Source organism: Hylobates moloch, unplaced genomic scaffold (genome assembly GCF_009828535.3).
Source record: "Hylobates moloch isolate HMO894 unplaced genomic scaffold, HMol_V3 SCAFFOLD_12, whole genome shotgun sequence".
Taxonomy (NCBI): domain Eukaryota; kingdom Metazoa; phylum Chordata; class Mammalia; order Primates; family Hylobatidae; genus Hylobates; species Hylobates moloch.
This window is the reverse complement of record NW_026652287.1, coordinates 80,766,862-80,790,960: the sequence shown is the minus strand read 5'-3', so window position 1 is coordinate 80,790,960 and position 24,099 is coordinate 80,766,862. Positions and strand designations below refer to the sequence as shown.

The 24,099-nt window shown below is 36.8% G+C and overlaps 1 protein-coding gene and 1 long non-coding RNA gene across 3 annotated transcripts in view; one reads left to right on the top strand and one right to left on the bottom strand.

The window, feature by feature from the left end:
• LOC116479053 (uncharacterized) overlaps positions 1 to 24,099 on the bottom strand; it is a 103,994-nt gene that overhangs the window by 36,848 nt on the left and 43,047 nt on the right. The window lies entirely within an intron of this gene.
• The window catches only part of LIN7A (lin-7 homolog A, crumbs cell polarity complex component), a 144,766-nt gene that overhangs the window by 90,882 nt on the left and 29,785 nt on the right, over positions 1 to 24,099 (top strand). For both annotated transcript variants that reach the window (XM_032170827.2, XM_058424795.1), the window contains 2 exons: positions 1,642 to 1,713; positions 4,030 to 4,239. In XM_032170827.2, the coding sequence (XP_032026718.1) occupies positions 1,642 to 1,713; positions 4,030 to 4,239 (282 nt within the window). The remainder of the gene's footprint in view (positions 1 to 1,641; positions 1,714 to 4,029; positions 4,240 to 24,099) is intronic.

The window sequence follows — 24,099 nt, the reverse complement described above, 5'->3', positions numbered from 1 at the left end:
CAGCATTATTATCTGTGGCTTGGCTCCTGTAGGTATTTGCCCTTATCACCTTTGCAGTAAGGGCAGCAGACAGCCAAGAGCACAGTAGGGACATGGTCAGGTAGGTACTTGATGATCACCAAAGTATATATTGTTTGATGGCAGGGAGACCCAATTAAGACACTAATGCAATGCTTTCAGCAAGAGATAATGAGCTAGGGTGGAATGAAGGGTCAGATTTGAGAGAGTTTATTATAAGAGAAGCAGGGCAGGGAAAATCCTCCTCTGAAATGGGCTATTAGAGCAAATAGTAGAATTTACTTTTGGAAAGGCTGTCTCTATGAAACAAAATAATGCATTTCCAAGGAAATAATCTGGAAGTACATTTAGCAGCTGTTCAGGTAACCTGGAGAATTTGCAGTAATATATCTGAGATTCCATAAATGATCTTCTGGAAACTTGTTCCTGTCACCATTCAGATTTCCCATAGAAATTGAACACCTCATAATTGTTAAGTGGAGATTCAGAGCTAAAAGTTAGATTCTGAATTGCACTGTTCCCTTTTTAGTACAGACTACTTTGTCACTTTCCTTCTAACCATGTCACCTGGGAAAGACAAGTCAGCGTTAGTGGAGATTCAACCAAATGTATTTGAGAAATTATGAGCCAGTCAAAAATGTAGGGAAGAGATTAGTCCCAGACACTCAACAAATAGTTGTTGAATGCGTGAATTAATCAAATGTTGGATTCACTTATTTAATTTTTGACTTAAACATGTAAAATAAGATTAATATAAAGGAAGAAAAAAACCTTTAAACCTTCTATTGCAGTTTTTCCCTTTCCTTTTTTACTTAAATAGCTGATGGATCACTCCCCAAAAGTACTCTAGCCTAGTACCAAATGGACTTTTATTGCTATGCATTATGCAATAAATTTTTACATATACTATTTAAATCCAAAATGAACATATAGTCCAACACATTTAACCTTGTTACTTTTTTCCAAACATTTTCCTCAAGGCATCTTTTAAGTTTTTTTTTTCTGTACTTTAGTTTAAGATTAAGCAATTTATTTTACCATAGATACAAAGATTTTATAATCCCATCCCTGGGAGTTTACAAGAAACAATTTTTTTCTACTACATTTTTTTTTTTTTTTTTTTTTTGAGACGGAGTCTCGCTCTATCACCCAGGCTGGAGTGCAGTGGCACAATCTCGGCTCACTGCAAGCTCTGCCTCCCAGGTTCACGCCATTCTCCTGCCTCAGCCTCTCCGAGTAGCTGGGACTACAGGCGCCCGCCACCACGCCCGGCTAATTTTTTTTTGTATTTTTAGTAGAGACGGGGTTTCACCGTGGTCTCGATCTCCTGACCTCGTGATCCGCCCGCCTCGGCCTCCCAAAGTGCTGGGATTACAAGCGTGAGCCACCGCGCCCGGCCTCTACTACATTTTAATGATTTCTGTAATTGTATCTAAAATCACAATGAGTAATAATATCTGCTGTTTAAGGAGTGCTATTAGGTACATTCCTAAACATCAGACCTATGTTATTTTGCAATAGAGAAGTTTTTTCCTACAGTGAAAATATAATTTTCTTTCTGCAATAAAAGAATTATTATTCTTAATGTTCTTACACATTCTTCTTTTTATGTGAACATTTTAGGTGTATCAATATATGCATGAAACGATAACTGTTAATGGCTGTCCTGAATTCCGTGCGAGGGCAACAGCAAAGGTAAGGCTTGAGTAACTTTAAAAATATACTTGACCCCAGTTATCTAGTAATTGATTGTGCGCGTGTGTGTTTCAGGTATTCTCGTGTGTACACTGTAAGAGAATTTAGACATCAGTGGCAGCCCAGAGTCTAGAACCAGTACTACTTCTCAGGTAAAAATCCTAATGGAAAATTGAACGTTTCTGCTGCTTCTGTAGCTTAAGAAAGGAGAATGATTTCATTAAACTCACTTAATGTCCATTTGGCACAAGCAAATCTACTGGTTCATTGTGTGAAATACTATATGATTTTCTGACACATTCTTCTGATCTGAAAGAACCTGTATCGTATTCAGTGCATGAAGATTTATTTGCACCGGTCTAAAGATTTGATTTCAATTAGACAGGAAAAGAATTCACCCGACACCCACTGATCTAGGTTACTTCCGTGTATTCAGCTGAGCCGTGGGTAACTTGCTGAAAGGATGTGACATAGACTTGTGGAAAACGTCTGTCACCTTTTGTGGTAGTGACCACATCTGCCCTTTAAAGACTCAAATCCAGAGATTGTAGAGACCCTACTAACAGAAATGTTATACCAATAGGATCAGGAAATTATCAGGAAAATAGGCCATTAGGAAATACCAATTTTAAACTAAAATCACTGATGCAGCTCTTCTTTTACAAACACACAAATGTTATAATAGAAACATGACTTGCTTTTAAAAATACTTTATTTTTCTAATAATGTATAAGAAATAACCATTGAAAATGAGTAGAATTTTCCATTTAATTCTTTTGTGTTACATCAACGCTTGTTTAGTTTCTCTCTTGATTTTTTAGTTTTTACTCTGTAACTGAACACTGTAGATTTGTAAGGTTTTTTTTTGTTTTGTTTTGTTTTGTTTTGTTTAAACTCAGGGAAAAAAAGAGGGTGTTATTATCATTATATCATGCTTTGCTTGTACTGAAGTGGAACACACACAGAAAAATGATCCCTACGTGGTTTAATTAAGGGGAAAGTGAATTGTGTAGTGTTTTACCATTCTCATTTCTTATTCATGTAGAACAGCAGGATAGCAGCATAATGTTGCAATAGCACAATATTTTCTGGTTGTTTCTGGGCTGTCTGCATTGCATCCATGTCAGCCATTAAAATCTATGCATGACAACGAGGTTTGCATGAGCAAATGCATGTAGCTAAAAACAAGCCATTGTTTTCATGTCATTCACTACGTTTCACTAAATGCAGACAGTAGCATAATGCTAAATTGATGTGATAATGCTGTGTGTGGAAAAGAATGTACAGTCGTTGGGAATAAATATTTTCACAGTGTTGAGTAAGTCACTTTATAGCAGGCATCTAATCAACTGTGGTCAAGGTGAATTAATGAAAGTGAAAAATAAGCAGGCAGAGAATCATTTCTTGATAGAAACTACCTAAATGCTGTTATTTTATTTCTATGGGGTTAGTGGGAACTAATGGTAAGTTGTTTTCTTGAACTCATTTAATGAAATCAGTACATGAATTTGAAACAAATTATGTCCATATAAAACGATGTTTTGTATATCTAGGTATAAAACCATTGACTTCATATTGCCTATTTTGTTATAATAATTGAAATATTAACGTATAATATAGGAAGAAAAATCCTGTTCCAGATAAGATTTCTCAGTATGGAATAATAATATGGAATATTGGTATAAACTAACAATAATCTGTTTGAATCTATTATTTTATTTTAGTCTTCATTCTCTTTAAGGCATCCTTAATTTTTTAAAAAAGTTAAATTTGCTAAGCTTTTGGGTTGGCAATAGCAAGATTACATATGTATTCAAAAGTATGTATACATACAAGTGCTCTTCAATTTATTAAAAAAATACTTCTGAACTTTTATGTGCAAGCACCAGATTAGACTGTGTGTCATACAAAAGAGTGCAAGACACCATCTCTGCTCTTAAGGTGCTCATAGTCAACACATGTATAAAATAATTATAATAGTAGATAGTACATATAACAAGTTATTTGGACTCCAGGAATAGGAAGAATTGCATCTAACCAAGGTAACTGGAAAGGATTTTTATGAAGACAGGAAAATTCTGTCATACCAGATAAGCCCTAGGAAGCTGGAAATAGATGAGTGGGACTTTACCAAAGAAAGAAATCCTAGATGGCATCTAAATGAAGAAAGTCCTCTGCTTTTTGTGTTCTTTCTTTCACAGGAGAATACTATAAAAACATGAGAAGTTGCCTGAGCTACCCACTGCAAAGCATATGATTAGCCTTTATTTCCCTCATTTTATTACCAAAAGACCATCTTTTTTTTTTTTTTTTCAGGCAACAGTTGCAGCTTTTGCAGCTAGTGAAGGCCACTCCCACCCTCGAGTAGTTGAACTGCCAAAGACTGATGAAGGCCTTGGTTTTAATGTGATGGGAGGAAAGGAGCAAAATTCCCCCATTTATATCTCTCGCATCATACCTGGAGGGGTGGCTGAAAGACACGGAGGCCTCAAAAGAGGAGACCAGCTGCTATCAGTGAACGGAGTGGTATGTTTATAAAATAACCAGAGATTTTCTCCTTAAGCACATTCTTTTTTTTTCCCCCTGCTATTACTGAAGTCAGTGTTGAAATCCTAGAACAAATATTAATTTTATGTCTAACCAGCTTTCTAAGCATTGATGGATATTAAACTTATAAAAGCTGCAATCTAATTTTTATGTCTCATTTCATTATGTTCAGTTATGATAAATATCAGTGAGTTGAAAAAACATCCCAGGAAATTAATCCAACTAGCTGACTTTCTTCCCGTAATACTCCAAGTAACATTTACAAGAATACAGTAATTTCAAGATACTTTTTATCCTAAGTTACTATAAGCAAATACATACATTTTAAGAATAAAGATATAAGTCCTTACTTTGTAATGTGTGTGGGTTTTTCATTTTAATTACAGAGGAAGGATAATTTTAATGTTTATATAATAATAACACATATGAAAAAGGCTAATGCACTCAAAATTCTTTTTTTTTTTTTTTTTGAGATGGAGTCTCACACTGTCCCCCAGGCTGAAGTGCAGTGGCGCCATCTCAGCTCACTGCAAGCTCCACCTCCCAGATTCACACCATTCTCCTGCCTCAGCCTCCCAAGTAGCTGGGACTACAGGCGTCCGCCACCAAGCCTGGCTAATTTTTGTATTTTTAGTAGAGATGAGGTTTCACCATGTTAGCCAGGGTGGTCTCACTCTCCTGATCTCGTTATCCACCCGCCTCGGCCTCCCGAAATGCTGGGATTATAGGCGTGAACCATCGCGCCTGGCCTCAAAATTCTTGAAGCCAGATCTACAGCTATAGTATAATAAAAACATATTAGCCTTTCTCCAAAAAAGAGTTTGATTAAATTAGCTATTCGTAATATATGTTTTCGTTTTTAAATGAAATTAGAGTAAATTAAAATATGTAACATTTTAAAGTAAAAGTATGAATATACATTTTCTCATAACTTATATTCTCTGGATGCCACCACTTCCACTTGTAATAAGGAGTTGCTAAAGAAATCGCTTCCTATGAAACAAACAATTTTGTCCCTATAACTTCCACTTATATTAAACATAAATTACCTAAAAGCATACATTTCAGAAATATAAACAGAAACTTATCAATGTTACCTTTCTATTAACCTAAGATCTTTTTTCTAAGAACTTAAAGATTTTAATATATAAACTCGATTTCAGTTATTTGTGGCCAGATTGATTTATGCTTGGGAAAAAATATCCAAAATCAAATGCAATTGGAACATGATATTTTATTGGTCACTGTGGAATGAAATTCTTCTGTATTCATATCTTGAATTTTATTCATTTGTTTCTTATTTTTAGACTGACTAGTAGTTTCATAGAACCCAAAACTATTCCTTCAACTCTGCTGTCCTCTAATGTATATCAAAACTCTCAACCCATGAATATTTTATATCACTTCAGCATTCCAATTACTATTTACTTTTTTCTATGTAATAATGTTTTGAGATAAGCTTTTTATTGACCTTTGGATAACTGTGACTTTTTCAAAGCATGTTTCAAGTGATAATTTCAGAGTCGAACTTTCTGGTAGAGGACTCTAGAGCTAGGTCACACAATTGCGTCACACAGAGGCTTATGCCCCAGAGTATGAACTTGCAATTTCTCTGAATATATTATATAAATCAAATAAGATATAGATTTAAAAACAGTATGAAAAGTTTAAAAAAACTCAAAATATATTAACAGTAATTATAATTGTGTAAAGTAAGAATAAATATATATATATAATAAATTTAATACGTGGCTGACTTTGAACTTTCTTATAAGGGAGCTAAACAGACTTTGTTTAACATAAACATTGCAGGGAACACACTGTAGGCATTTCATAATTACTTACCCATTCCTTGCAATGATGTTTTGATATACTTGGGAGGTGGCAGTTACCTTATCTGGAATCAAACACATAAGGTTCTACAACGCAATATTCATATGATTATGGATTAGTATCCCCTAAACTTGAATTCCCTTATCTGAAAAAAGGGAATAGTAACTAATTTGAAGGGCTCTGATGAAGAATAAAATGAGGCAAAATGTTTGTTGAGAGCTATCCTGTGTTAATTTAGTCATACAAACCTTTGACAGGTAAATGTGGCTACTGGTGAAGGTTGAGGTTGGTGAGGATTAACAACCTCCCAGTGATACTGCTTTTGCTGGTTAGGTTAAAAGTAAGTCTTACGGCAAACTCTGCTACCTATATAGGCATATCTTAGCAAACGTTTATTAGCAAGAAGGCAGTGTTCGACTCACAACCCCTTCCATAAATTTGATAAAACCCCAGGTCTCTGTCCATTTAGGTGTTCTAATCATAACCTTAGAAAAAGGTTCAAGTGGCCGGGCGTGGTGACTCACGCCTGTAATCCCAGCACTTTGGGAGGCCGAGGCAGGCGGATCACGAGGTCAGGAGATCGAGACAATCCTCGCTAACACGGTGAAACCCCGTCTCTACTAAAAATACAAAAAATTAGCCGGGCGAGGTGGTGGGCGCCTGTAGTCCCAGCTACGCGGGAGGCTGAGGCAGGAGAATGGAGTGAACCCCGGGGGGCGGAGCCTGCAGTGAGCTGAGATTGCGCCACTGCACTCCAGCCTGGGTGAAAGAGCGAGACTCCGTCCCAAAAAAAAAAAAAAAAAAAAGGAAAAAGGTTCACGTGAGGCAGATGAGACAACTTTGTTACCCTTATATTCAGCATCAGACAGTCAGAAATTCTATTAGATTGACAGCTGAAAATAGGGTAGTTTAGTGATCAAACTTTGGTCATTAATCCTATGGGATAGGCCATGGGCCTCCCTAAGGTTTTTATATCCTCTTCATGAAAAGGTGAGGAATGTCTCCAAGATTGTAATATCCCACATATATTTAAACTTCTCATTTTACCAATTAAGTTCCATTTATAACATTTATCTTGCTAGTTAATGGGCCACTAATTTCACCAAAGAAAATCTATTTCTGACATATTCTTGCTAATAAGTAAAGCATCATTTTTTCATTGAAGTAGGTGCAACACCTACTTGTATAGTGGCCACCTCTAGAGTATTACCTTTCCAATATAATGCTGGCTAACTACCTTAGACTGGTTTATTAAGCTCCTAAAGTTGAAGGTTAAAGTATTACACATTCATATAGTCAAACTATATATTATAAACTACCTATTTTAAACTGTTTAAAAGTAAGTTATGTGCTCTTTAACAATGCCTAATATTGACCAGGTGTTCATCAAAAAGCAGTTTTCTGTAAATAAGAGATTTCATGACCCAGCGACTTGTTCATAGTCACACAAATAATACTTAATCCAATTCTAGAACTCTGGGCTTCTAACAAACACTGAGTCCAGAGGTTTTATCAGTGCAAATAATTCTAGGCAGGTAACAATATTTAATGAAAAAAAACTTCTGTAATGAAAAGGCCAAAAAAAGAAAAGATTAGCAAATGATTGAATGATTTATATTTTTGCCTTTAAATAAGGTACCATTTCAGGAGATTAAATATGGAAGATTTTCAGAACATGCCATTCTAAACTGAGAAATTTTGAAAGGAAGTGCTTTGGAGGGCTAAAGCAAACCTTAACTACTTTAGTATAAGTTCTCTGAAAAAAATTTCTGTCCTATTTAAAAAGTAAAGAAATTATTCCATGGACATTTAAACATCTGAAAAGACATCCGATGTGATGTCCTGCTTATCTTTGATAGTTTGTCTAATTTTATATTTTGCCTGCATTTAGAAAAAGGATATGTCATGGATCTGCTTAAATATATATATAATTATATATATATTTTTATATATATAATTATATATATTTATATATATATAATTTAATTATATATATATTTATATATATACACAGAACTATTAACATGGAATGTTAGGTTATAAAGTGTGGTGGAAAGGGGGGAAATCAATAAATAAAAATAAAGATAAAATACAGCAATTGAAAAATTGATTTTTTCCTCCTAGCTTCTTAGAAGTCAAAACAGATAGAAACTCATGTCAGCTCAGCAATCATTGGGAGAGAAAATTTTTTCTATCCCTAAGCACCAAGAGAAATTTCCCACGGGAATGTTACAAATGAGACATTGAATCACCTAATACAATTCCATAGAAAATACAGAGGCCTTTGGTGTATGGCTACTTCTTATGTCAATCTTCAGTGAAACCTTACAACTGAATGCTGAATTAAAAATTAACATTAATAGGAGGTCAAAATGTTACATAAGAATTTATAGCTTTCTAATGATCTCCTTTTCATCCTTTTATGCTCAAGTGTTTTCTCTGCAATTTTAAGAGAGAACTCAAGGACTATTTATAAGGGTTGCAGCCAATGTGGAGCCAGCGGCAACCATAAATATATTTAGTGATAGAGTCAGGATATAAGAAGTCTCAATAGAATGGTACAATAGGCCTATTTTAATAAGAATCTTCATGAAGTCCTTCTCCTGTGCCCAAAAAAACTAGCTACATATATGCAGAATCAGGGAGGAATAGCTAAATATCAAAGCCTGGGGAAAAAAAAAATTAGGGAATTTCAATGTTGATTTCAAGAGGAATATAAAGCAAGTTGAGGGAGGGAGGCAAAACATAGTGTGATTGTAGGGGCTCTGATATAAATATCTTGTATAGAACACAGAAAGAGATTGGTCCAGCTCTTGAGGGTGCTGTTCGTTCTTTCCTTCCTTCCTTCCTTCCTTCCTGCCCACCCTCCCTCCCTCCCTCTTTCTTTAGTTTTCTTTTCTTTTCTTTTTTCTTTCTTTCTCATGGTCTCACTCTGTCGCCCAGGCTGGAGTGCAGTGGTATGATCTCAGCTCACTGCAACCTCTGCCTCCTGGGCTTAAGCTCACACCCTATTGTGCTCATTCCATCCTTGCAAAGAAAAATAAGCTCATCCAGAGAAGAGCAACCTTGTATATGAGGAACATGTTAAAGAAGGACTAGAATTGTTTATGGTGGAGAAGAGAATATTTAGGGGAATGATGACTGTCTTCAGCTATCATCCATTGTATGGGGCACCAGATGGCAGAACCAAGACCAGTGTGTAAAAGTCATGGGGTAGTAATCTTATTATAATAAAGAGCTTTTAAACACTTAAAGGTCTCTAAATGGAGAAAGACTAAATCATAAGGTAGAATGTGCCCATCATTTGAAGTTTTAATCAGAGATTAGGAGACCACCTGATGAGAGTATTTCAAAATATAAGTACCATGTAGAGAGTTGGAATGGTTGGCCCCAAAGTCCCTTCTAAGTCTGTGACTATGTGATTCTATGTCTTCCAATGGGATTTTGCTGAAAGTACCATATAACCCTCCCCTGATCAACACACACACGCTGCCTTAACGCTCTGAGGTAGATAAGTAGGCTCTACCTATGCCCTGTGTACCCTATTCATAAGACATTTTTTCTGAATAGAAAGATGAGAAATCTAACACAATATATGTTTTATTTATTTAGTACTTTATAGTTTTTTTAACAGTATTTACATTATTTTCTTTCATTTGTCCCTCAGAAACACAGTCTCATGAAAGAGTAGGGCCGGGAGTGTTTCCTCCCTCTCTCTCTCTGTCCCTCTGTCACACACACAACCCAGTGGATACACACAAAAGCACACATGAACTCACATCCAAATACACACACACACACACGCACATGTGCACACAGGCGAGAAAGTGGATTTCAACCTTTACTGCAATCATAACTGATGCTTACCAAATGTAATAACTGGTTATGTTAAAAACAAATCCCACTGAAATCTGAGTAAGCTCTCTGAATTGTACCAATTCCAATTTGCTGGTTGAATATGATTTTGTAAGACGTTAATATTGGGGAAAGCTGGGTAAAGGATGCATGTGATGTCCCTGTACATTACTTTTCAACTTCCCTTAAATCTATAATTATTCATTTATTTTTATAAAGCAAGAAAGTCCAAAAGGCGATATTCTACTGGTACTGATGGGAGAGAGGCAGGTGAGGAACAGGAAAGAAAGGGATAGAAAGACAAAATATAAGCATGAGGACTTAAAAAATATGGTATACTGAAAAGAAGCCCTCATTTGCTTCTGAAATGCAAACATTGTCTTAGAGCACCATTGTTGGGAAATTGCAGCTGAATTTACCTAGCTTTACAGTTAAAACTAAATGAAATTGTCTATACAGTGTATACAGATTGCTAATTGATTTTTAAGCATAACAGATGAGTGAATAAAAGTTTAGGGATGGGACAGAATAAATTGTTTTCCTGCCATCTGGCTTTTTTTCCATTTTATAAATACCTATATCAAGTTGAAAGTAAGTACTCACAGCCCAAATTACTTATGCAGAATGGCTGTCAGGTGTGGGATGAAGATGAAATAGAACTGTAGATTCGAGCTCTGTGAAGCTACAGCATCCCAGAGGGGAAATCTGTATTAAGATCTTATTTCTCTGTTGTTGGAACAAAGAGAAAACATAAACAAAAAGGTTTTTTAATTGCTATGAACTACACTGCAAGATTTAAGTTTCACAATAAAATGCATGTTCTGATGATGGCAGTAATTTGTATTCATTGCCTTATCCCCATTCTTAGAACAGTCCCTGTATATAGTCAAAGCTCTCTGTATATTTGTTGAATGCCAGACACTGCTGTAAGCACTTTACATAATGAATTCATTATTTACCGGTAATGATCCTCAGTGGTAGGTGTTATTATTATCCGTCCCATTTTACAAATGAAGAAACTGAGGAAGAGAGAGCTCAAGCAACTTGCCCAAGCTCCTACAGCTACTAAATGGCAGAACTGGAGATTCTAACTCAGGCAGTCTGGTCTTATTAATCATAATTTAAGGTAAATAAATATCTTAGCCATTAATAAATTAGTACTTCCATGTACAATGTAGAAAAGATCAAAGTTTCTTAGCCTTTATGGGTTTGCATAAGTAAACTTTTGGTGGAGAGAGATCAGTTGTTTTTCTTAACTACTCATAAGAGACTTTGACCTTTAAAAAGTTAAAAACCACTTCTAAAGATAGTAAGATTTTGAAAAGGAATTTACTCTGATTCAAATGGCTCAGTACTCTAATTCACCGCTGCAGATGTGTGAAGAGTTTGGTTTGAATGTGTTTGAATTGTTCCATATCTGCATCCATTCCAGTTTGCACCAGGCACTTCGCATTCCCGGCTAACTGAACAGCCCTGGTCCACAAGCACTCTCTAAAGCCACTTGGCCCTTAGAGGGGAGCAGATGCTTGCCTGAAGAGGGAAAAGACAGAAGCTCAGTCTTCAGTTCCCCTATAGGCCTGGCGCACAGATCCCCAGCTTAATTCCAGCTAAGAGGCCTCAAGTAAAGCTGTTCTCACAATCTCTCTCTTCCTAGAAGTCGTTAGCAGATGCTTTACCTTTCTCAGAAGCTGAGTGGGGGACTGTTTGGGTTATAATTAAATAGGAGTGCAAGCTGAAATTTCAGTTCTAAGTGCTGAAAATTTTTATTCTCGGCGTGACATCATGTGACACTTCACTCACATTTGTGAAGAAGCCAAGAGAAGTACATTTATGTTGTTTTATCCCAGTCACTTTCAGAAGAGCACAAACAATGCAGCATGATCTGGTATATTTTGCAACACTGAGAAGGCAGTATTCTACCCCCCTTCATTCTGAGTTGGCTCACAATAAGAGATCTTTTAATTTAAAAAGCAGAACAGGGAAATATCATGCTATCTGAATAGCACAGGTAACTACGGTTCACAGGTTAGATCAGCTACATTCCCACCTGGTGATTTCAGCCTGCAAGAACGGGCACCAGGTCTCTCATTACTTCATAGACCAACTTGAGCTTTGAGCATACACGAGATTGTGCTGATAGTGTATCAGTGCCAGAACACACTCACAGTCGGTGCTAAAGGGCAAGTCTCTAAATGAGGGAAGCATTCCCACACATGGGATCAGACTGACCTGAATCTCTATTTAGATTGCTAGTAATGGGTATTTGACTATTCAGTTTAGTTACTGGTGCAGTCTTTCTCATAGTTATTTTTACCATTTATTGTTTGTATTTTCCTTCTGTTTGTGCTGTTATTTTAGCAATGCTTTTCTTTCATTCAACAATTATTTGTAGAGCAATTATTATGTGCCAGCTACTGAGCTAAGTCCTGGATATGGGGTGGTAAACAAAACAAAACGGGTTATAATCTGGTGGAGAGTAAGAACATTATGATGGTGATGATGATGATGATAAATACATACATATAAATGTAACATATCCACCAGTTATCCCAGCCTAAGGGAAATGCTCCCAGTGATTTTGTTCAGGTTCACACTGGTCACAGTAACAGGATTTTTAACTCCATTATGTGTATATTAGTTTCCTATGGCTGCTATAACAAATTACCACACATGGTGGTTTTTAAACAACAGAAATGTATTATCTCACAGCCCTGGAAGCCAAAAATCCCAAATCAGTTTCACTAGCTCCAAACCAAGGCATCAATAGGGCTGTGCTCCCTCTAGAGGTGCTATTGGGGAATCTGTTCCTTGCTCCCTTCAGCTTCTGGTGACTGCTGCATTCTTTGATTTGTGGCCACCTCATTCCAATCTCTATCTCCATGGTAACGTTATTACCTTCTTCTCTGCGCCAAATCTCCCACCTCCCTCTATAAGGATACTTGTGAGTTCTTAGGGCCCACTGAGGTAATGCAGGGTAATCACCTCATCTCAAGATCCTTAACCTAATTGTATCTGAAAAGAACTTTTTTCTATAAAAGGTAACATTTACAGGTTCTGGGGAATAGGACCTGATATTAATATCTTTGAGAAATTATCCAGCCCTCTACAATGTGTAAATATCATAAATCTAGAGTGCTTACAAGTGTATAGGGCTATGGAATGGGACCAGTTGTCCAAAGACCATGGGCACGTTGGTTTTCTAGTCTCAAAACAGCACACACTGAATATTTTCCACTCTACTCCTGGTTCTGACAATGCAAGTTCTTTCTTCCCTTTTCACTTTCAGACTTTTCTCCTTCTACTTCTGCCTATCCAGTCAATAAAGCCATTCAGACTCCTCTTCCTTCTTTCCCCGCCCTCCATCTTGCCTGGTCTTCGATGAGAAAAAAAAAAAAAAAAAAATGTACGTGAAAACATGCAGCCAAAACATTCTGCCGCGTAACAAAGACTTTCAGATATTGTTTAGTCCTTTTTTGCTCCTAAGGTGTGGGCTGAAGGAAGCAGAATGGGAGGGGAAATACACAAAGAACATGAATTAATACTTCAGAATATAACATGGCCTCATAATTAAACACTGTGACAAGTGTTACAGAGGGGAAAGAAGAAAACAAGGAGCCATGTAATGGAACAAGAGAAGCTACTTAAAAAAAAAAATATATATATATATATATATATTTATTTTTTGAGACAGGGTCTCATTCTGTGGCCCAGGCTGGAGTGCAGTGGTGTGATCTTGGCTCACTGCAACTCTGCCTCCCAGACTAAGCAATCCTCTCACCTCAACATCCTGAGTGGCTGGGACCACAGGCACATGCCACCATGCTGGCTAGTTTTTGTACTTTTGATAGAAACAGGCTTTCACTATGTTGCCCAAACTGGTCTCAAACTCCTGAGCTCGAGCAGTCCACCAGCCTTGGCCTTCCAAAGTGCTGGGATTACAGACATTGAGCCACTATGCCAGGAGCTACTTTGAATAGTGCTAGAAATGGCCTCTTTGAAGGGTGACATTTAAACTGAGATTAAAAAGAAGAGTCTGTTATCATAAGAAAGAGCTTGTGTGAAGGTCTTGAGATAATGAAGTCCATGATTTGCCACGTAGGAGTGGCTGAAAGAACAAAGTGACTAAAGTATGCATAGTGGGATAAGATGAGGCTGAAGAACTGATTGGGAGCCAACCAATGGAGTTTTAAGGTTGGTTCCCAAAAGTTTTCATTTTACTCTAAGTGCATTAGGAATCTGAAATCAATTCTGAAATCTGATGATATGCCAAGAGTCTCTAATACATCCTGAAGCTGTTCATTATAAAATGAAATGTATTCTACTTTTTTTTTTCTGTTAGCTTATTATTATTTTTTTGTATTGAAATTTTCTTTCTATATCCTTAAATCACTTGACTAGGATATTGCATAAGATAACAACTTAAGAGCAATTTTCTGTTTTTTTCTGTCACCATATTTAATGAAAATTACAAACTTTTACTTTATTGTCAATTGATACTTTCAACATTTCAAAAGGGACTCATTCAAATTCAAGTTCTTATGGTTTCTCAGGAGTTAAGGTTATTCTAACCATAATACGTGTATTTACTCTTTGAGACTCTATTTTGTCATATGTTTGTAAAGCAAGAATAGCAATATCTTTCTCACGGGTTTAATCCAAAGATGAAATAAGAGAAAGTATGTAAGAGTGTCTGGCGTTATGCTGGATACCTTTTAAATACCCAATAACTATAAATTTTTTCTTTTAAATCAGATAATAGTCTTTTCTTTCTTATAATTTTATCTCCCTATAGAGTTAGACTCTCTGCCCAGTTTAAGTCATCTCCTCTGCTTATTGTTTGTCTTCAAGAGACAATAAAATCCCCCATTAAATACTCTAATTTCAGAGGCAATTGGATCCTTGTCATTGGTGGGTTGGTTATGGGCAAGTCGTTGGAATTTTTGGTGTCTTTATATCTGCAGGACTGATGTAACAACACCTGTCCTGTCTACCTTTCCTAATAGTAATTAGGATAAAAAAGAGAAATGATAAATATAGCATTAAAAGATAAGACTTATGCTTCCACAATTACACAGCATTGTTGCTGTATATTATTATTAAACAGCCTTTCACCAAACTTCCAGATGCATCTCTCCATGTTTCCTATTGCAACACTTTTCCTTAATTTACAAAAACAGAATGCGTAAACCAAGTAATGATCCTTCTTCTGTTCCAGCTGAGAAATGTGTGGTTTATCTCAAATGAATAGAATATTTGTCTTGAAATCCTGTGCTGGTCCAAAAAAGCATCATTTATGTTTTGTGGAACACACCAAGCCCAATTACCAGTGATTGCTTTAAACATTAGTGAAAAGCCAATGATTCAATTTAAGCCTAACTTGGGAGGAACATTCTTCTAACTTATTTTTGCTGGTCTACAGACTGTTGACACTAGCCTAAAGCAAGGTTGGAATGTTAACATGCCACAGCTACATGACTATACCTGTGAAATGCAAGCCAAGGGTAAGTCTAAGGGTTTATATAATTTTCCATAATGGATTTTTATCTTGTTCTGTTTTTAATTATATTCTCAAAAAAAGACGACACTGATAACAGAGGGCAATCAGATGACATGTCACAAGCCACATGTGATTGCTGACAGGTTCATGTGAGATAACCAAACTTTAACTCAAATGTTGGTTGCTGAGTCTCAGATATGGGAAATGAGTCTCAGCAATTGTGGTATTAGAACTATATCTTTCTAAGTTCAGCCAGGAGGTATGGGCTGTTTCAATAAATTTGCAAATGCATCACATTTGATCATAGGCCTTTCCTACTTAGGTTTCTTTCTCTATTCTCATAGATACAAAATCATTAGTTGCTAATTTTATCACAGTCAATCTTACTCTGAAATGTAAATTATTGACCTTGCCCTTCTGTGACACCAAATCACTTCTCAAGAGAAGTCATGTTTTCTATTTATAGAGGTGCCTCTTATCACCAACAACTGTGTAAATATATAGCATATCTTAAGCTTTAAGAATATAAATTTGAATAAGAACCAAAGCATAAGACTTTAGATCCTGAAGTCAAAATCTGTATATGTAGTATACAAGATTCAATCTAGCATCAGTCTGAACCTATCTTATCACCCAGCACTAACATTTCAACATAGATTTCTCATTCTGAACTAATCACTATATATGCGGTAGTCCTCACATATTTAAAAATTGAGTAAAATGTGACATCAGAAGAGTTGAGGATTCTGGATAGTCTCTGAGCTTCTACCTCTGAAAGTCAAGGGAACATGACACTGTACTAGATTTGGTTTTGCAAAAGGCTTTCCAGGAAGTAGGAGTGGTTAAATTTGACTATTTTTAGGGTCCAGAAGGAGATTAGATAAGTGAGCAGAGATAATCAAGAGGGAATGATGGCAATCTAGAGGAGAAATGCCCCATTACAATCCTAGCCGGTTATTGCCATTTGGTACTGTGGACAGTGTAGCGATAATTCAGAATTTAAAAATAAGCAAACAACACCTTCTGCCTTTGTAGAGGAAATGGTATATAATAAGAAGCATTTTAAAGGATAAATAGTAGTTATCTATGGAATGTTAGAATGAATAGGTTGATGGAGGGCATTCTAGGCAGAGGGACAACATCTACAGAAACATATAAGAAACAACACGTTTGTAGCCAAAGAGTAGGGTTGAAGGGATAGGCTTGAGCCACGTCATTGAAGACACCATAAGCCATCACAAGGAGCCTGGAATTAACATTTGAAAGTGGTAGGAAATTGCCAAAATGATATGAATTTATATAGGTTATTCTGGCAATTGCCAACATGTGGGCATAGGGTGTGTGAAGGCATGGAGGAAAAGCTGGAGGTGGAAGATCAACCAGGACACTCTTAAGAGTTCTGTAGGGACACGGTGGAGGTCTTAACTGGAAGAGGGGCAATTTGGAGAGAAAGGAAAAGATTTGAAAATGACTTTGGATGTAACAGGACTATAAACAAGAACTGGTGATTGACTGGATGTGCGAGGTGAAGAATAGGGAGTTACCAAGAACTCTCGGGTTTCTGACAAGGATCTTGCCTCTTGTTGACACAGCAGAAAAGATGGTTCAGGTGAGAGTGAGCAGCTGAATACTTGGAGGTTGTGTTGTCTGTGGCTCAGCCATGTGAACATATACAAGGGCATAGGTTTTAATTTAGTTTTGCTTTTTCCAAGATGTAAATTTAAAGTTAATTAACTGAGCTCTATCAAACTGACAGCATTTCAAAGTAGAACACTTAAAAATTATATTATGTAAACTTTTCACTCAATTACATTTGTCAACCAGGATTTCTCACCCTTAGAATTGCTGATATTTTGAATGGGATAATTCTTTCTGGGGGAGGCCATTCTGTGTATTGTAGAATGTTTATCCTGGCCAGTAACACCCTCCCCATCCAGTCACCACAATAAAAAATGTCCCCACACCTTGCGAACTGTCCCTAACAAGCAAAATCATCCTTGGTTGAGAATCACTATCTTAAACTAAATTAGTTCATTTTCATGAAAACAGTTCCAAACCATATAGTAGCTACAATATTAAAATCTGAAAAATGCACACATTGTACACTGTGCCATAAATATGAATAGAATGGACTTCTACCAAATCATAGCATCAACATGTTTGTAGCTAAAGAGTAGAGTTGAAGGGATGGGCTGGAGCCATGTCACAGAAGCTACCATAAGCCATCATAAGGAGCCTGGACTTCCCATTTGAAGGTAGCCATTTCCTACCACCTTCAAATGGTAAGTCCAGGCTCCTTCTAATTCAATAAACGAGGAGCATTCTGGAAAAGAGATTTCATCCAAGACTTGATCTCAATCGAATGTTCTGTGTGGAGGAGCACCAGAGTTGATCCCAATTACCATGGATGACAAAGGCAAAGCAACTGACAGCATGCCATTATTAAATTTGTTATTGAATCTGCCTCTACAGGCAAACATCATTGTAAGAATATCACTTTAAAATCTTCAGTCAGACTGCTAATAAGATTTATTAGCCATGGTACCATGCCTGGCACTGGGAAAGGAACAGTTTAAAGAAAACGTAGATCATACCCTAAGGGAGCTTACTTTGATCTAATTATCCTAGAAACACCAAGTTAAGTTTTTCATAAGTAGAAATGGATGCACTACTCCTAATTGCCTTAGATTTAGCTTTGAGTGATTTGTAGAAATATTGTGCCAATATGTCATGAACAGAAATATGCCAAAGCCTCACCACTTTTCTTTTTTGCCTAAATCTAGAAGGCACAGTATCTATTTGACCACTCAGTAAAGTCTGTAACCAAAACCTGCAAGGTACTGGAACGCTGTCTGTCTCTCAGTTTTACAATGGATCTGAAATGAGACTGGCCACCAGGCTAGGGAGTGCACAGGCACTCATCCTGAAATTCCCCTTATTTTTGTGGCCATGATCTGTTTACATTTTGAAAATCTAAATTACATGATAATTATTATTTTGCTATGCACTCTTAGGCAATGTAAGAGCAACTTTAAATATCATTGCCCATGTTATAGCAATTTAGACACAGCTAATTACCACAGGAACTTAGGGCACACACCATTTCACATGAGTCATGTTTTATTAGATGAAATTGGCAGGAGGGATAATGCAAAGCTGTATGATGTTGGTTATCAGACCACACATCATGTTATGGGACAGGATTTGTAATCGCTTAAAATATATTTTCCTTCAGTTGTATTGGATATAATTTTGCATATATTGGCAGTGTTTCACAGAGAAGCCCAATCACTTTCAGTCTGCTTGGTCTCTAATAAATTTGTTTACTTTTCTAGAAAAGGATTAATAACTATGTGCAACTTTTAGTATGTCTATTTTGTAAATAAAACAAATCAAATATATTCATTAAAATTCCCCTGATGCATTCTCAATTATTTATAGGAATGTGAGACTTTGGGTCAGACTTTTAACTTCAGCTGTCTTTGTTTTGTTACTCTGCCTAGATCCAAGCACATTCATCTGCTTTCAGTAATATATTAACTGCTCAGTGACTCCACCAAAGCCTTAGTTTGAGAGATGTTAGATAGGGCAATAAATTGACAAAATATACATGAACTTGTATCTAAAGCACCTGTGTAGCCAAACAAGGCTATATAACATTGCTTGGCCAGTTTCAATAGTCATTCACTCAGTCACTCAATAAGAATTTATTAGGCATCTACATTGTACAATTTGAAACAGTCAGGATTCCTTAATGAAAAAAAGAGAGAGAAAAGTCCTTACCCTTGTGGAGTTCACATTCTAGTATGGCAGATAAGCAATAAGCAAAATAAATAAGGAAACCCATATAGTGTTAGAGATGGCAAGTGCTAAGAAAATTAATCAGTACAGTGTAAGGAGGCTAGGGGATGCCATAGCAGGGAGAGTGTGGTGCTGGTCAGAGTAGCCTCAGTTAGGGGGTGGTATTCAAGATGGAGGTCAAATGAGATAAGGGAGTGAGCCACACCTAGGGAAGAACATTCAGATCATTCTCCTGTGACCATCAGAGGAAAGCGTCAACACCAAGTCTTTAAGGTTTGAAGGGCACTGGCATTTGAGAGAAGCAATGAAAAGCCAGTGAAACTGGAGTGGATTGGAGTAGAGGGGAGGAGGAAATGAGTTCAGTGTTAGTAATTCACTTTCATTTTCAATTTTTAGTTTTTTCTAATTAAAAAAATCAACTTTTTGAAAATATATCTTCTACTCAATTATATGTGCCATTGTGTTAAAATGGTAATTTTTAAATCCCCAGACATTAAGTTTAGAAATAAAGTAAGCACCCCCAAGAGTAGTAACAACATTGGTAAAAAAAGTAATGGAAAATACTTCCTTCCAGGGCTTCTAAGCCAAGCATTTGCAGAGCACTCTAAAGGCACTGGGCCCTTTAGTTCTCAGTAAATCCCTATATGGCACAAACTCAATGTCAGTGGTGGAGTTTGGTGAATAATTTGCTAACTTATCTGAACCTTAGTTTTCTCATTGCTAAAAGATGATAATATAAGAAGCTACTTAGTTTTTCTATTTTAGTGTTTAAATGGCATAATACAGTTCCTGAACATGTAGTAAGTACCAAAGAAATATTAGTGCTTATAATCATTGCTAGTTTATAATCAAGGCAGCAAGCCATTGATTTAAGCAAGCGGGTGAATGGAGGCAGTGAGGAAGGTGAAAGAGCCTTCCTCAAGGGCCCAGACACAAGAAAAAATTGCATGTTCTCCTGTTTGGACCTTCATGGATTAGCAAATGAGGGTGAAAATATATGCAGGGGCCATATCATAAAGGGTGAGGTACACTAGGCTGAAGACTTTGGCCTGTATCTGCAATTTAAATATAAAACTATGAGTTTTTTATGAAATGTGGCAACCTATTTAAGTTTAAAAAATTGATTGTTGAACATTAACCATCAAAAAGCTTAAGTATTTAATTATTAATTCATTTGGCAAAAATGTTATTGGGCCTGGCATTGTCTTACTCACTGGCAAAATAAAAAATAAATACAATATCTTCTATTTCACTTATAGGTATGGGGAAGAAGTAAGGAGGGAAGCAGATCATCTTTGTGATATAGGTTATTTTCTAAATAATGATAAGTATGGGGCTCCATGGGATACCATAGAGGTAGCATCTTACCCAAACAAGGGGATGGAGAGGGGTTGAGCACAGACAGTTCTCCCATAGGCAAGTGTTGAGCAGGTGAACGGAGGCAGTGAGGAAGGTGAAACAGCCATCACAAGAAAGGGCCCAGACACAAGAGAAAATTGTGTATTCTCCTGTTTGGACCTTCATGGATTAGCAAATGAGGGTGAAAATATACGCAGGGGCCAGATCACAAAGGGTGAGGTACACTAGGCTGAAAGACTTTGGCCTGTATCTGCAATACGGGGACATGTAATTATTTTAAGCACGAGAGTGCGTTTTGGAATGATTACTATGATTGCAATGTGAAGAGTGGTTTAGAAGTGGCCAGAATTAAAGGCAGGGCCACCAGATGTGGATGTAAGTTAATATTTAGTGAGAGAAACACAGATCTCATTATTATCTCTCTCATTATGATCTATTATGTAGAGAATATTGATGTTTCTTTGTTATGACACATTATTATTTGGGGAAGGGGGATAAGATCAACAGTAATTGTACCAAAGAAGAAAGACAAGGCCGGGCGCGGTGGCTCACGCTTGTAATCCCAGCACTTTGGGAGGCCGAGGCGGGCGAATCACAAGGTCAGGAGATCGAGACCACGGTGAAACCCCGTCTCTACTAAAAATACAAAAAACTAGCCGGGCGTCGTGGTGGGCACCTGTAGTCCCAGCTACTCGGAGAGGCTGAGGCAGGAGAATGGCGTGAACCCGGGAGGCGGAGCTTGCAGTGAGCCGAGATTGCGCCACTGCACTCCAGCCTGGGCGACAGAGCGAGACTCCATCTCAAAAAAAAAAAAAAAAAGAAAGACAAAGCCAACTCATTTCATTTTCAGAAAAATTCCTAGGTCAACTGATTACTCTCTGTGGAATCTCACATCTATCAAGATTGAGATCACTGCAAGTTCGTTTGTTTGTTTTTAATCTCAGGAGCCATTAGATGAAAGGCAAAATTTTAAACATGAAGGATTTCATAATCCTTCCTCATGATTTTTCCGTTGAACATTATTGCTTGAAAACATGGATTTATAGCCTATATATTGAACCATGAATGATCTGCCATGCCATGTAACTGATATGCTGGCCCCAACAAATAAACAACTGAGAGGAAATATAAGAAAGGAAAACTTGGGTTTCAGCAAATTAACGATGTTGGGAGAAAAACCATTCAGTCATGATTGTTCAGACAGAATCTCGTTGGCATTACATTGTGATTGAGGTTTTGAAGCTCCCACAAACTATACTTCTACATCTGTAAATTTGGAGGTAATTTTGCTAAAATCCCTTTATTTCACCTGAATTACCCAGGCAATTATAGAATTACAGTTGTAGGGATTTTTGCTTTTGTTTTGGGGGACTTATCTTGCCCAAATTACTTGAAAGCTCTGCCTGAAAGTACTATTTAAACAAAATTATCCTTTGTCCCACCTTCTTTGGTTTGTTCTAGAATGACCTTTCCTCTCGTGTTCCTCATGGGATGATACTGGGCTATTGTATTTAAAAATATACAATAAATATGTAAATGCATTCTTAGCAAATTTTAAAATAATTCAGTGTGGAAAGACTACAATCAGATTTTTTTAAAGAGTCCCTTTAACTGTTTTCGTCAATCCGTTCCAGCCCCTTTCTCTCTCCACGTGTAGAAACACCATAGTGAGCATACATCTAAACGTTTCTCTTTGTATTCAAGCACACACACACACCACATACACACACACACCACATTTATTTACTTATTTATTTATTTTTAAATACAAACATATGAGACAGTGCAGGGCTGTGATTAAGAGGTCAGCCTCCAGACAATGATTTGTTACCCATTAATGGTGTGGCCATGGAAACTTACTTAACTTTTCTGTGTCTCAGTTTCCTCATATATGAAATTGGGATGATAACATTACATAACTTGCAATGTTGTTATGAAAAGTCACTATTTTGCTACATTTAAAGCCCTTGAAACAGTACCTGATAGTAAATACTCAATGAATATAAGCTACTATTATTATTATTATAAGTGATTTTCTTAAATGCACTGCTATTTTTACATATACTTATTATTATCTTGACTTGCTTTCTTGGTTAATAATGTCTTGGAGATTTTGCCTCATCAGTACATAGACCTTTTTAAATCTTCTATATAATATGCTATATATGGTTCATTTAACTATTCCCCTATTGATGGACATTCAGTTTGTTAACCAAATGGTTTTTTGTTTAATTTTGTTTTGCTATTTTGAGCACGGCTTGAATGAAAATCTTTATGCATATGAGTAACTATTTTTGTCAGGTAGATCCTAATATACGCAAGCCAGGATAGGAAGATATGGATATACTTTATTTTAATAGATATTGCCAAATTGACTTTCAAAAATCCTATATCAATTTACACTTGTATGTTTTATGAGGATATAAATTTCAACAAATCCTTGGGGATACATTCTTTTTTTAAACACGTGAATGATTTTGATCTTATTTTAGATTTAATCTGCATCTCCCTAACTGATAGTAGAGTTGAGCAGCTTGTAGCTGAGAACTTTATGTGAAGAAGCTAGTCATAAAAATTCTGGCAGGAATGAACTAGGTATAAGCATGAACAAAAAAACGCCCAGAATGATTTGAATATGAATGATGGGGAAAGTATTAGACATAAGGTTATAGAGGCCAACTGGGAGTGAAGAGTGAAGGTCCTTATAAGCCATCGTAAAGTGTTTGCTATTTATTTTGAGCAGGAAATCGACATAATAGAGAATAAGTACTGTTTGGGATGGGCTTTGAATGATGGGTGGGGGCTTATTAAAACAGAGTGGAGGAAGGACATTCTACACTGAGGAAATAAAACTGAGAGATTATAGAAACATGAAAACACAAGCTGAAATCAAAAGCATAGTGTTGCTTCTATGTTGAAGATTAATATTAGGAAATAGAATTGGACCTGCCTGTACATGGGAAGTGCTTTGCATGATACAGGATGTTTTCATTTTCATTTCTAGAAAACTGAAAAATATGTATGGGGTAATGTATTTATTGGGTACATTCTGTGAGCCAAGTTTAGTACTTGGCACTTTACACGGGTAGTCCATATAAACCTAAATGACTTCTATGAAGGAGATGTTTTGTTTGTTTGTTTGTTTGTTTGTTTGAGACAGAGTCTCACTCTGTCACCCAGGCTGGAGTGCAGTGTCAGGATCTCAGCTCACTGCAAGCTCTGCCTCCCAGGTTCACGCCATTCTCCTAACTCAGCCTCCCGAGTAGCTGGGACTACAGGCTCCCACCACCACGCCCAGCTAATATTTTGTATTTTTAGTAGAGACAGGGTTTCACCATGTTAGCTAGGATGGTCTCGATCTCCTGACCTCCTGATCTGCCCACCTTGGCCTCTCAAAGTGCTGGGATTACAGGCCTGAGCCACTGCACCCAGCCCTGAAGGAGATGTTATTAATGCCATTTTGCATATATGGGAACTGAGGCTCAGGGAAATGA